This window comes from Salvia splendens, chromosome 13 (genome assembly GCF_004379255.2).
Source record: "Salvia splendens isolate huo1 chromosome 13, SspV2, whole genome shotgun sequence".
In the NCBI taxonomy this organism is placed as follows: domain Eukaryota; kingdom Viridiplantae; phylum Streptophyta; class Magnoliopsida; order Lamiales; family Lamiaceae; genus Salvia; species Salvia splendens.
In genome coordinates, this window is record NC_056044.1 from 29142367 (window position 1) to 29154847 (window position 12481).

The 12481-nt window shown below is 35.5% G+C and overlaps 1 protein-coding gene across 1 annotated transcript; it reads right to left on the reverse strand.

The window, feature by feature from the left end:
• Window positions 1–98: 98 nt before the first annotated feature.
• LOC121760834 (poly(A) polymerase I-like) lies at window positions 99–7600 on the reverse strand. Its single transcript, XM_042156438.1, has 14 exons — window positions 7588–7600; window positions 4706–4855; window positions 4390–4527; window positions 3681–3778; window positions 2839–2922; window positions 2340–2473; window positions 2186–2258; window positions 2049–2094; window positions 1767–1876; window positions 1565–1672; window positions 1368–1427; window positions 1122–1183; window positions 728–1040; window positions 99–532 (listed from the first exon to the last, which is right to left on the reverse strand). Exons 1-14 carry the CDS (start codon window positions 7598–7600, stop codon window positions 326–328), a joined length of 1596 nt encoding a protein of 531 aa, XP_042012372.1. The 3' UTR covers window positions 99–325.
• Between the last annotated feature and the right edge of the window lie 4881 nt (window positions 7601–12481).

The following is a 12481-nucleotide window of genomic DNA, read 5'->3' on the forward strand; positions in this document are numbered from 1 at the left end:
AAAAGATTACAAGACAGATCTGAAGCAACATTGCAAAACACGAGTTACAATTCCTGCGCTGTTGAATAAAAAGTCGAAAACAAACAATGCCTGCGCTGTTGAATAAAATACTTTTATTTGCTTTGAAGCAAAGAATTGAGTTACAAGTAACAAGAATAATACATAAAAGGAACTCCGAACCCAATTAATGAACACCCAAACCAGGATCAGGATAGCCTTTTGTAGCATCACAATCCTCAAATGCAGAATTTCAGCGACTTCCTGGTTTTGTCGGGCTATTTGATGTGCTACTGTTGCTTTCTCTTCACTCATTTTTGGGTCTAGGTTAATCATCTATGTACTTATCAATTGGGTAAATGGTATCAAATACTACTCTTGCAAATATGTGTCTAACTTCCTTTAGACTTCCCATAGCTAACAACTCATAGTCGATCTTACTACCATTTTTGGGTACAAATCCCTTCTCCGCCCCACCTCCAACACATTCAAACATTTTGCAAACCTTCAAGTAAAGTGCCACTGGGAAAAATACCTACAGAAACAAAACAAAGGTAATAAGGATTTACACCATTTTCAAGATTAAGAGAAATAACGATGAAATTGAAGAAACAAGGTTAAGAGGGGCGAACTGTGAAGGCATGGTTGAGCACAGAAAATTGCCTACTGTACTTTCACTGAAAGGGGGAAAACAAAAAAGAAACAAAAATTATAAGGACCGAGTGCTTACGACATCTGAATATGGAGCTTTTGGATATTTGGCCATTGCCTGGGAGACAAAGTAATCGTCTGTCATATGGCGAAGGGAACTTTGGACAGAAGCTGCTAGATCTTTAACCTCATCCAACAACTCTCTGGATTTCATGTATTTTGGTTCCAATAGTTCATCAAAACTTATTTCATGTTGTTTACTGATACGTCTTGCAATGCTTAAAGCTTCTGATAGGTCTCCACCATTGTGGACTGCAAGGCTGAATGCAGCAACCGCAAGAGGGTCCCTTGGTTGTGCGGAGAGTGCTTCATGAAATGCTAGGATAGCAAACCTGATAACCACAAGATTCTGATGGCATCAGATGTCAAACTATGTGGCCACATTTGTCTTTTTCTCAGAAATGGGATCTTACCATAAGCTACTGTGACATGGTCTGTCAGGGGCAAGAAGTTTATCGAGGTTGGAGAATAAAGACTGCAAAATAAAGGGTCAGATACTTTTCACACTGAAAGACATTTAACCACCAAGTTAATGATAACACAACAGATAAGATATCTGACAAATCTAATGCCTCAGCACCTATAAGTCTGTGAAAACATTGAACAAACAGCACCCATCAAATAAATAACAAGACTGTGCAGAGTACTGCCATAATTACCAAAAGCATGTTACAGTGCTTGTCACGCCTGCGAAAACCAGTTCTGACAAAATAGGCCGCCTGCAAAACAAAGTTACTTTTTTTATTTCCATAAAATGGCAGAAATACATAGCATGCCTTGAGGTTACATTACGCCTAATCTATTGACATTCTTTAACTAGGATGTAAAAAGAAGATGAATGTTTGCTGGCGCCTACCTGAATAGGCAGAAGTATTTCCAAAAGACCAAGCTTCCACAAAGATCTTAATGAGGCTTCCGCGGAACCATAAGCCAGCATGTAGTTGACTTCCATGAGAAGCCTTCCCTAAAACCATAGTTGATTGAAACACAAGGAACACTCAGTACATCATCCAGAACAGTTGAACATATTCATGAATGGATAAAAGCCTTCTGGATACCCGATCGAGCCTTAACACTGTAGCAGATAACTTTCTCACTGCTAGAGCAGTCTCCCTTGAAAATCTAAAATCCAACCGAGCAGCAATTCTGACACCACGAAGAATACGTGCTGTAAAAATAAAAGGAGAAACAATTAGTAAGCAATAAATTAACCAGTACAGTGGCAAATGGTAATAACTGACTATGTCAGAAATAAAGACACCGGATGCACTGACATAAAAACAAAGGAATAATCCATTTGAAGTAGAGCTACTGGAAAGGAAGTAACAAATCCAACTTACCACAATCCTCGGTCAAGGAAAGATTCGCAGGTTTGATGGTCCGGATCTTCATATAAAAAATAAATCTGTAAAGGTGTCATTTAGCAGTAAAAGACAATTTATTTAATGGTTCTAATTGCTTAGAGATACATGCTCACTTTAGCTTTCCGGATGTCATTTACTCCACCAGTGTAGTCATATATCAACTTTGCATATGGGTCAAACATCAATCTGAAAAAAAGAAAAAGCAAATGAAGTTTTGACCAGTTAAAAAAGAAAATGGCTATCAAGCTTATGGGGTCAAGTGGAGACCCATTTATCGTGAAATCCCTCTGAAGGCAATTTCTCCAGCGAATATAGTCCTGCTCATCACAGCCAACAGGCTTCTCAGGTTCCAAACTCAAGAACCTCCCAAACCTTGTTGCACGGGTGCTAAAGCTTGAAACCTAAAACATTTTAGAACCTTATCAAAGTGGTATCCAAAACCCAACATATCAGTTGAACTTCGGCAAATAAAGTTGAACCAAAAGGAGGTAGGTTGTGGAAAAATGAAATGACACAAGAAGTCAAGGAAGGGAACAGAGGAATGACTAGTGTTTAATCAACAGCAAAACCAAAAGGAAACTCCAGACATTAGAGAAATCGACATGCATAAGAGAAATCAAGCCCTCACATACGAAACCATAACGGATCACAGACGGAAACTAATACAATCTTAGTATTAGGGTCTAAAGTGCAATACATACGACAAAATAAGAATCTAATCATCTAGAGATCTTTGAAGTTTGAATATGACATAGAGCTAACAAACCTCCACAATAGTATCATCAATGTGCACATGACAGATAGGAAACCGCCTCCCAATCATCTCACATCGAGAAAATGTCCGCAACACCTGTAAATTAAAATAATCAGTGATGTGTGATGCCGAGATTCTTAGATTCTTATTGCGGGGTATTCAGAAGCAAAGATGCTCTTGTGAGTGTAACTTTTGAAGTTCTGAGCATGTGGTTTTCCTAGCTCGGTATTGAGGTCCACCGGACACTTATATTATATTTATAGTTAAAATATAATAACATCCAAAAGTTTTCATGTACAAAGATGCTTATTAAAACATGAATATGGAAATTTATTACAGTCTATGTATGCGATTAATCAACGAATCTCATTACATTGCATAAGCATGTCATCATAGCCATGTAACAATATCTGCATATATTATACTTATATATGGTATCAAGATATTTATTCTTATTATATGTACTACATTATATATATTTTAAATGAATGATTTCTAAACTAATCAAGATATGATTGTATCTTATAATTACTTGTAATAGTATATCTACCTCCACAAGATTCTATGTTCGTAGTGTATCTGTTTATGCAAAACGTTGAACAAATAATTAATTTAACTGATTGGCAAGCTATAACAAGGTGTGATAAACTTTAAAATTCAGTGGAAATTTGGGTTTTTTAACATTATTTTTTTCCCCAAAGTTCTTTTCCTTAACTCTGAACAATGCTGTAAACCATAACAAACTGCAAAGGGCAACAATTATTTAGCTTGGTGGGTAATGTTGCAAGAGACTGGTTATCCAGACTGCAAATTTAATACCTTTAGAACAAATGGGGGGTACAATGTAGACTTACGTCTTTAAGTTCAGCTGAGGTTATTACATCAAAATCTTTAGGAACTCGTTTCAATATTAGATCCCTTACACATCCTCCAACAAGATATACTTCAAAGCCTGCAGAAGAAAAAAGTGTGTGGCCAAAATTTGAGAGATTAAACAAGCTTCAAGTAAAAAGGCAGTAAATCTCATGGAATCAATATTAAGTTATGTTGTAGGGGCATGGTAGATCTTTGAATTGGAAAGCTAGTACAATATTTAGTGAGAAGTTGACAGTCAGTTCAAGCAAGGATAGCAATTATATAAGCAAAAACAATCAGAACAGAAATGAACCCTTTATGAACAATTATTTATTGAAAAACCACAAAGGGGCAGACCAGTAGGATTCATGTTGCTAGTACTTAAACTGCCCAAGCTGACTCAATGGGAGAATATCAGTATATGACCACACAAATAATTTCATTTGATAAGCTCTTATGCACGAAGTTGGCCGTCACAGTAGGACATGAGGGCATTGGAGCTAAGGTTTGCATGTGTTATAATTTTTGGAAAAAAAAAATTAACGGCATCCACAGTTAGTAAGAAAACTACACAATGGTTTCTTTGCCCATAACGAATCTAACAGACATAAACAAACACATACAGCATTGCAGGTAACTGTTATAGCATTCCCCCCAAAAATACGGCAATAACAGCAAAATGCAATACGTAAAGCGTTAATCGAGTACCTCTTTTTCTAAGACCATTAAGAACCACTCTTGTGGGCCTCGAAATTTTTGAAGTACTAACTCCAAGGTCTTCAGACTTCAACTTCTTCCAACTCTTTCGACGTCCATCACCGCCACCCAAATTATCAAATGCTGCATCTTCACCCCACCATGGAAAAAAAAATGAATAATTCAAAAAATGGAAGAAATTAAACTATCGAATGCTTCAACCGAAGCAGCAAAGCCAAGCCTAACCTAAAAATAGTTAAATGAAGAAAATAAACTAAGAATTAGTGGATAAATTGTAAAATAAAAAAATGAAACCAGATGAGCAAACCTGAAGAGCGCAGTGGCGGAGAGGATAACGGAGAGATAGCGATGGAAGTCGAGATATGCCGAGGCCGGTTGAAATGGCCATTGGAAGCTGAATCACATGGGAAATTAGGGTTTATCACTTCAAATTTTTGACATGGAGAGGAATATAGACCTTAAAATCACTGGGGTTTAAGGAGATGAGACCAATCATCTCTAGTCTCAACTAAAGCGCACTTCTAGTTGCTAAACGCTTTTTGGAAATTACCAAATTATGCAGTTTGATTGGATCAGCGATTTTAAAATTTCCCTTTTTTAACAAGATTGGATCACTTACCTTTGCAGTGTCACGAAAATGGGCTTCAATTGGCCCAATAAGAAGAGGGATAAATCGGGCCCATTTAAAATACCACTCATATCAAATCCATAGCATCGAGTTCAAAATGATTATTTTGCACTAATTCCAATTAAAAAAATTCTTTTATTTTGCAATAATCCCATCATGCAAATTTAATAAAAAAAAATATTGATGCATTATGAGCGTGAAAAGGGTGTCAACTTACCCTAATACTAGTAATAATTAATGAATAATAGTGTTGTTAGAAAATGGTGGATCACGTAATTAATAAAAAAATTTATTTATTGAGAGAAATATAATAAATGAAAATTGAGAAGGAGTACTGAATGGTAAAAAAAAAGAAAGAATAACTATTGTTTTAATAATGAAAGTAACTTTGAGTAAAAATCACTGACTCGGGCAGTTCTGCAAAAACAACGACAATTAATTTCAAAATCCGTGCAGCTCAACTTGTTCTTGCATTTCATTTCATTTATCAGAATCGGACTCCAAAAATTTAGGGCGTAGGTGTGTAGTCATTCAAGACAAGAAACTGATAAGATAACTTGAAATTATTGAAGTACTTACAAAAAAAATGTACTAGTATCCAATATTTTGAAAAAAAATTTACGTTTGTGTCACAACAAAAATACATTGGCACCCATACGATGATCGATGTAGCATGCACGTGAAATTAATTTCACGTACATATGTCGGCAATATATGACGTGGAGTTCTTGCAAAAATACGTATGATTTAATTTAAAAATATGGAGTATCATTTACACTTGATAACTTACGCGTGAGATTCTAATATAAAAGTAGTGATGGTTGCGACATATATTGTGGACACATAATTAAGAAATGTCACATGTGAATTTTGACGTAAAACATAATCATTTGAGAGCTTGATATTTTGTATAGGGATATAATTGTGAATTTTTGAAATTATTAGTTAGTTTTCTTGTAACAACGCTTACGTTAAAACATATTTCTAGTCGGCAGAAAACGTTGAGATAAATATGAATATGTGTAAGGTGAATGTGTCAATCTCCTTTTTTTTACATTGAAAAAATCGATGATGCAACTTTTATTTATAATTTATAAAATATAATTTAATTGGAATATTTCCATATATTTTGTTATAAACTTCATTGCAAGAAAATTTGTCCCGCGTCTATTATGTAAAGTAATAGACTAATAGGTATGGGTTTTATATACCAAATATATAAGTACTCTCATTTTAAAGATTAGTATTTTAAGTCTACTTATTTGATAGTGATAGTACAGTAGTATAGGTATTTTCATTGAGAGCTAACCCGACAACTTAGAGCGCTAGCCCATGAGATAATAGTCTAGGGAAGGAGTTAACTATGACTAATACTGACGTAACGTTACACCAAATAAGTTTTCTCTCTACTAATATTTTGAAATAGATTCTCTAATTTGATGTTTAATCCATGTCCTTTTGTTTTCTTTAAACACTGATACATCATTCTCAATATTTTTAGTCGTTTTAACCATTCTTTAAACATTGATATTGCAAGAGTGATCGTGAGTTCTCCTTGGCTTGTAAGAAAATAGAGAAAAGATAAACATTGATTTAATGCAATAGGGACACTTTTGTTGACATAGTTTCTATATAGGGTTGATGTGAACTTGTACAATATGGATCGACGGTGGTACTTTGCAGCACGGAAACATTGCTATCCTCAATTTTGTGACACATCGAAACCGACACATTTTCTGATTTTTATTTTATTTTTTGAAACTGACATATATGATTTGTGATGACAATATGTCATGCGTGATTGTGATTCACTCTAACAATTAACATTTACGCGTGAAGAGAAGATAGATTTATAAACCAAATTTTATCAAATCTCACGTTTACAAATTATGTAGTGGAGAATATGTTTTTGAGTCACTAGCTAAATCGAATTTACAGATTAAGTAAATCTTGATTAAAATTAAAATATAGGGTAAATGGACGATTTTGTCACAAAGATGTTTACAATCGAAATTACACGTCGATTACCCAATTCACACGTTCATTACCCAAAACTACACATTGATTACTAAAAACGTGTAATTTTGGCTACCAGACTGATATTCCGATTGCATGTAATTGAGAAAATATGGGGCATGTAAATTAGGGGCGGCGCGTATGGTGATTTTTCATCAGAGAAATGTCGTTTAGGTTGCAACAAAAACTGCTACGTCCATTAGAATATGGATTGATATAGTAACTCTTCGTTTCAATTAGTCTCTTTAAATTTGAACCACAGCACCTATCTCACATGCATGCATTCAATATACACGGCCTACTACACTACTTTACCGCTAGAAACGAAACTCGTGGGGTTAGATAGTGAAAAAGGTTATCGTCGATGTCGGGAGGCAGAGTCGGTGGCCATAGTGAATAAAGGACGAAGTACGAAAGTGAACCCCTAAACAGAGAATGATTGCCCACAGCCCCACACTGTGGGTCCGTGACGAATTCAAAGACAAATTAATGGAGTATTTTTTACCCTCATGGGCCGACGAAGGAGTCGTTACCCTTGATCCTACCTGAATCCGCCATTATATAGACACGCACACATACATACACACTAACTATTGGATGATTTTCTTGTAAAGTCCTAAAATATCGCCAAATTATGATTTTGTGTAGCAGCTTTAATTAAATCAGGCTGTAAATTAGCGGTTGAATTATCAATTTATAATTATTTTACAACTAATCAATATAATTTTGTGTAGATATGGCACATGGCTTGATGACGTACTTACGGGTCACTATCAGATAACAACTAAAACAAATATCACACTGTAGGTAGCGAAGAAGAATGAGATGGAATGGAGAAAACAAGAAAGAATGAGATGAAATTAAGAAAATGAGAACCTAGATAGGAGAAAATACAACTAATGAAATTATTTAACTTAGTAGTATGAATGGTTGATATCTGTATAGCTAGCTAGTGATAATTAATTATACTCACTCGTATCTTCTATATGTCGTTCATATATTGTGCACACTTAGTAATAAAACAATAGTAGTAATACATTACATAGTGAAATTATCGATCATCATTAACTACTTCAAAACTAAATAAATGTCATTAACATTAAATTGTGGAAATGGAGCTATGTATCATAAACACACAACAACACAATGCAGATTCAATCGCCATTCAGTCGTTGTATTGCTGGTCATTCAGTACAATTCGTTGTTTTCGAATCATAGAAATTATTTAATTATGTCACGCAAATATGGTGTATATTGGCATATAAACATTGGAATAATTGTGAAATCTAGTGTGCCAAGAAAAAGGACCAATATATAAAAGAAACCCTAGATATCTATGGATCTAGCTAGGTTAAGCTAGGCGCATGACTTCGATGTTTCAATGAAACACAATTAAATCGTTACGTAATGACAGTTCTCATACATGTGTGTTTCACTTTATCAAAGAATTCCATTCAATTTGAAAGCTACGTTACACACACCAATAATATACAGTACTTTTTTTTTCTTTTCTATTCGTTTTCTCCCATTGAATTTGTCTATGTGTGTCGATTTATAATTGCAATGACCTTGAAATTAATTAATCTCATTAATAGATCATGGAGTTGTAGTACTATTTAAGAGCAAGATAATTCATTGTTAGTAAATTTACTCATGAAAAGAGTTGATTTCAAAAAGCTCCAACATCAAAAATACCCCCTCCGTCCCATTAAATATGAAATGTTTGTTTTTCGATATGGAATTTTATTTAGTATTGTTTTGTGACTTAATGAAGAGAGAAGGAAAAAGTAGAGATGATGGTATTTTCATTTTAGAAAATATTTTATTTTTAATGAGACTACTCAAAAAAAAGTTTCATTTATAATGGGATAAGAGAATTTAAAATGTTTTTTCATGAGATGCATGACTGGACAATTTCTTAATCAACATTCATATACCCTTTTGTCTCACTCTAAGTATGAACATTTCTTATTCGGGGCATAATTTTATGCAGTGTTGCTTTATTAATTAAGTGAAGAGAAAATAGGATAGAGACAATGATGTTTCTATTTTAAGAAGTGTCATTCAGAATGGGACTTCTCAAAAGGAAAATAGTCACTTAAAGTGGGATGAAGGGAGTATATAATATAGAAGAAAGAATTCAAACCACACATACTAAACCTAGGGCTCGTAGTGACGAGGATGGTCATGCTTGATTGGTTAATTTGTGTGGTTTGAACTGTAAAAAAGAGGGTTTACATGGTGCATATGACCGAAATTTCGTCGATGGAGTGAAATAAATGAACGACTGCAGGAGACATGAGTATAACTTTGACATTGATGTTGGAGATAGGTAGACAATGTTAAGAGAGAGATAAGAGAAACATACAGATAAATATGTCTATACATGCCTCTTTAGTTCAAAGTTGGTGGTCAACTATTATTTTTTACTTACTATCTAAATGTTCTAATTTGTGCCATTACCACTATAGTACAAAGATGCGAAGAGAAAGTAATTAAATGAATACTGCTAAATTTAAAAAAAAAAATTGTGCATGTGACATGAATTAATGCATATATAAAATCACAAAGACGTTCAAGACTCTTCCTGTCTTCCACAATTATTTTCATTTTACTTTTGTTCTTGAAATTCCAATGTGTCATCTTAATCAAAAGTGGGCTCATCGTCGCTGTCGATCGTCCATATATACAAGAGCAACTACCTAGCTAGCAAAACTAAATAGTGAAATTTTACTGTTTATTCATCACCAATTAAACCATAAATTAATTTCTTATTACTTCTTGTATTAAATGGCAAGATAGGAGCCACAAGTTGTGCCTTTTTTTCTTTTCTTTTCAATCAACACTATTCATGTTTCTCCAGGTGCTTCTGGGTTGTGTTAGTTATGTAATAACGCCACATACATATATACATATGTGTGTGTGTATTTGTGTGTGTGTTTTTTTCCTTCTTCTTGCATGTGTGTGTGTGTGATTTGACATATGTAGAACAGCAATAACACTACTACTACTACTACATTTTATCGCAGTTCATTCGTCTCTTTTCTTTATAATGGTGTCTCCATCATAAGTGGCAAAAATCTTGAAGCTCCCCTTCGTCAATGGACAATGACTCCACTTCCATTTTTATGTAAAGTAGTTGATAATATCAATTTTTGTTTGGTTTAATTTGCTTCTTTTCGGAGACATTTTTTCAATAAAGGTTCTTTAATTAAGCATGCAATGTTAAACCGAAATCCATTTCGAGACGATCCATTGCTAGACAAGATAATAGCGAGATACTCCTACAGTACTGTATAAGCCAAGATCAACTTTTGTCCAAGATTAAATTAGTCGTAAGTGCGGAGTGAGACGATAATCGTGAAACACAATGTAATATTGACAGTGCGAAAGAGACAAGCTTAGATACGTAGTCACGAGCCAGACTTTTAAGAAAAATTACAGCCAAACAAGGGATGTGAATATACACGATATCTAATCAGAATAAAAAATTCCAGCCAGCAAAACTGAAAAGTCACAATCTCATAATGACTCGAAATTCGCTCGTAATTTGTGAAAAATGCTAAGAAATTGAATATCGTTTGAGGGGCAAAAATGTCATTTTCATATTGTCCGGATATTTGTTATATTTGATTCTTTTTTTATATTTCCTTTTTATTAATTTCCTATTCGTTTTAGGATTAAGGCATCAGGAACATTGTGCTTGCAGTCAGCTTTTTTTATATTAAATTGATTTTCAAGAAACCAGGGTTTGTTTGAATTTTCGTATGATTCAATCATTGATTGCATGCGGATTGACATGAAGAAAAGATGGTATGAACGACCCCATAAATATTAATTGAGCTAGGTCCTTCGCTACTTAATTTCCACATTTATTTTGTAATCATACATTAATAAAATTACAAGTGTATATATGCCATTAATATACATCGATTTAAACCAAGACATAAATATCAAATCACACAGTTTCAAAACACGTTGCAAAGCAAGGTACTACATGCATTAATGTTTGTAACCGGCCATGTGTCTTGGTTGTAAACACATACATATATTTGACATAAATAAATATTGGTAATTGATGGATCCGCGAATTTCTGATGTTAGTAATTGCTGGTAGAGAATGAAAACTACGACACAAAGAATTTACGTGGTTCGATTTACTAAAGTAAATCTACGTCCACGGGAAGAAGGGAGGGCAAGATTGTATTGCTTGATCTGTTTTCTACAGCTTACAAATACAAACTTGCTATTTGCTATTTTATCTCTAGAGAGCTTAACCTTCTTCTATCTGATCTAAGTTCTATTTATATCTTGAACTAAGATCGTGGCTTGCATCACCACCCTAAGTCGTGGATGTCGTGTAGGTCATGGCCTAAGATCGTGGATGTAGCGTAGGTCATGGCCTACGATCGTGGCCTGAGTTGACACCACGTGGTAGTGGGTGTGTTGGACATCCTGTATGGGTCCACTAACTCCTTGTTCGGTCGAATACTGAGACCGAACTGCTTTGGTTGCCGATCTGAGAGTAGAGCTTGATGCCGACCTGAGAGCAGAGCTTGATAGGATGGCTTTTACCGAGCTGTAGGCTGAGGCCGAACTCTTTGGTAATGCCGAACTCATACTCCTGCTTTGGTTGCCGATCTGAGAGTAGAGCTTGATGCCGACCTGAGAGCAGAGCTTGATAGGTTGGCTTTTACCGAGCTGTAGGCTGAGGCCGAACTCTTTGGTAATGCCGAACTCATACTCTTCCTTGGGCTTTGGGCTGATGGGCCGTCATTGCTGTTGGGCTTGTTTAGTACGCACCCCATCACTACCCCCCCCGAAAAGCGAAGTGAATCACTTCGGCGAAGCGAGTCACTTCGGCATTCTGGAAAAGGGTACGGGGGAGGCTGAAGTCAGGGGACGTGCCCTGCGCGTGACTGCATTAAATGCGGCATTAAATGCGACAGTAAAATCCGGCCGTCGAATCCTGAAAAGGTGGAATATGAAACGGTGCGATGATTTGAAATCTTTTCCAAATCTGATAAATACCGCCTTTCTTCATCATTTGAACACCTTTGCTATTGGCTTCTTCTGCACTCTCTATCTTTTGCGTGAAAAATTTCCTTCCGCTTTCAAAAATTTCCTCAGGATTTCTTCAAACTTTCAAAGAGTAAGAACCATGTCTGCTTCTTCTTCGTCTGAGTCTGGTAGCGGTAGAAAAGGGGGTAAGGGGTCTTCTAGCCGGAAAGAATCCGGGGAGAAGACCGTAGAGTATTTTCACAGTATCTTGAGTAAGGATACTGTGATATCCCTTTACGAAAAATACTCTTTTCCTGGGGGGAAGGCGGTGGTTCCCGACGATGATCATAGGGCTAACGACCCGCCGGAGGGTTATGCCACCGTTTACGAAGCCTGCTTAGAATGCGGGCTTCGTTTCCCTCTTCCCCCACCTTTTGT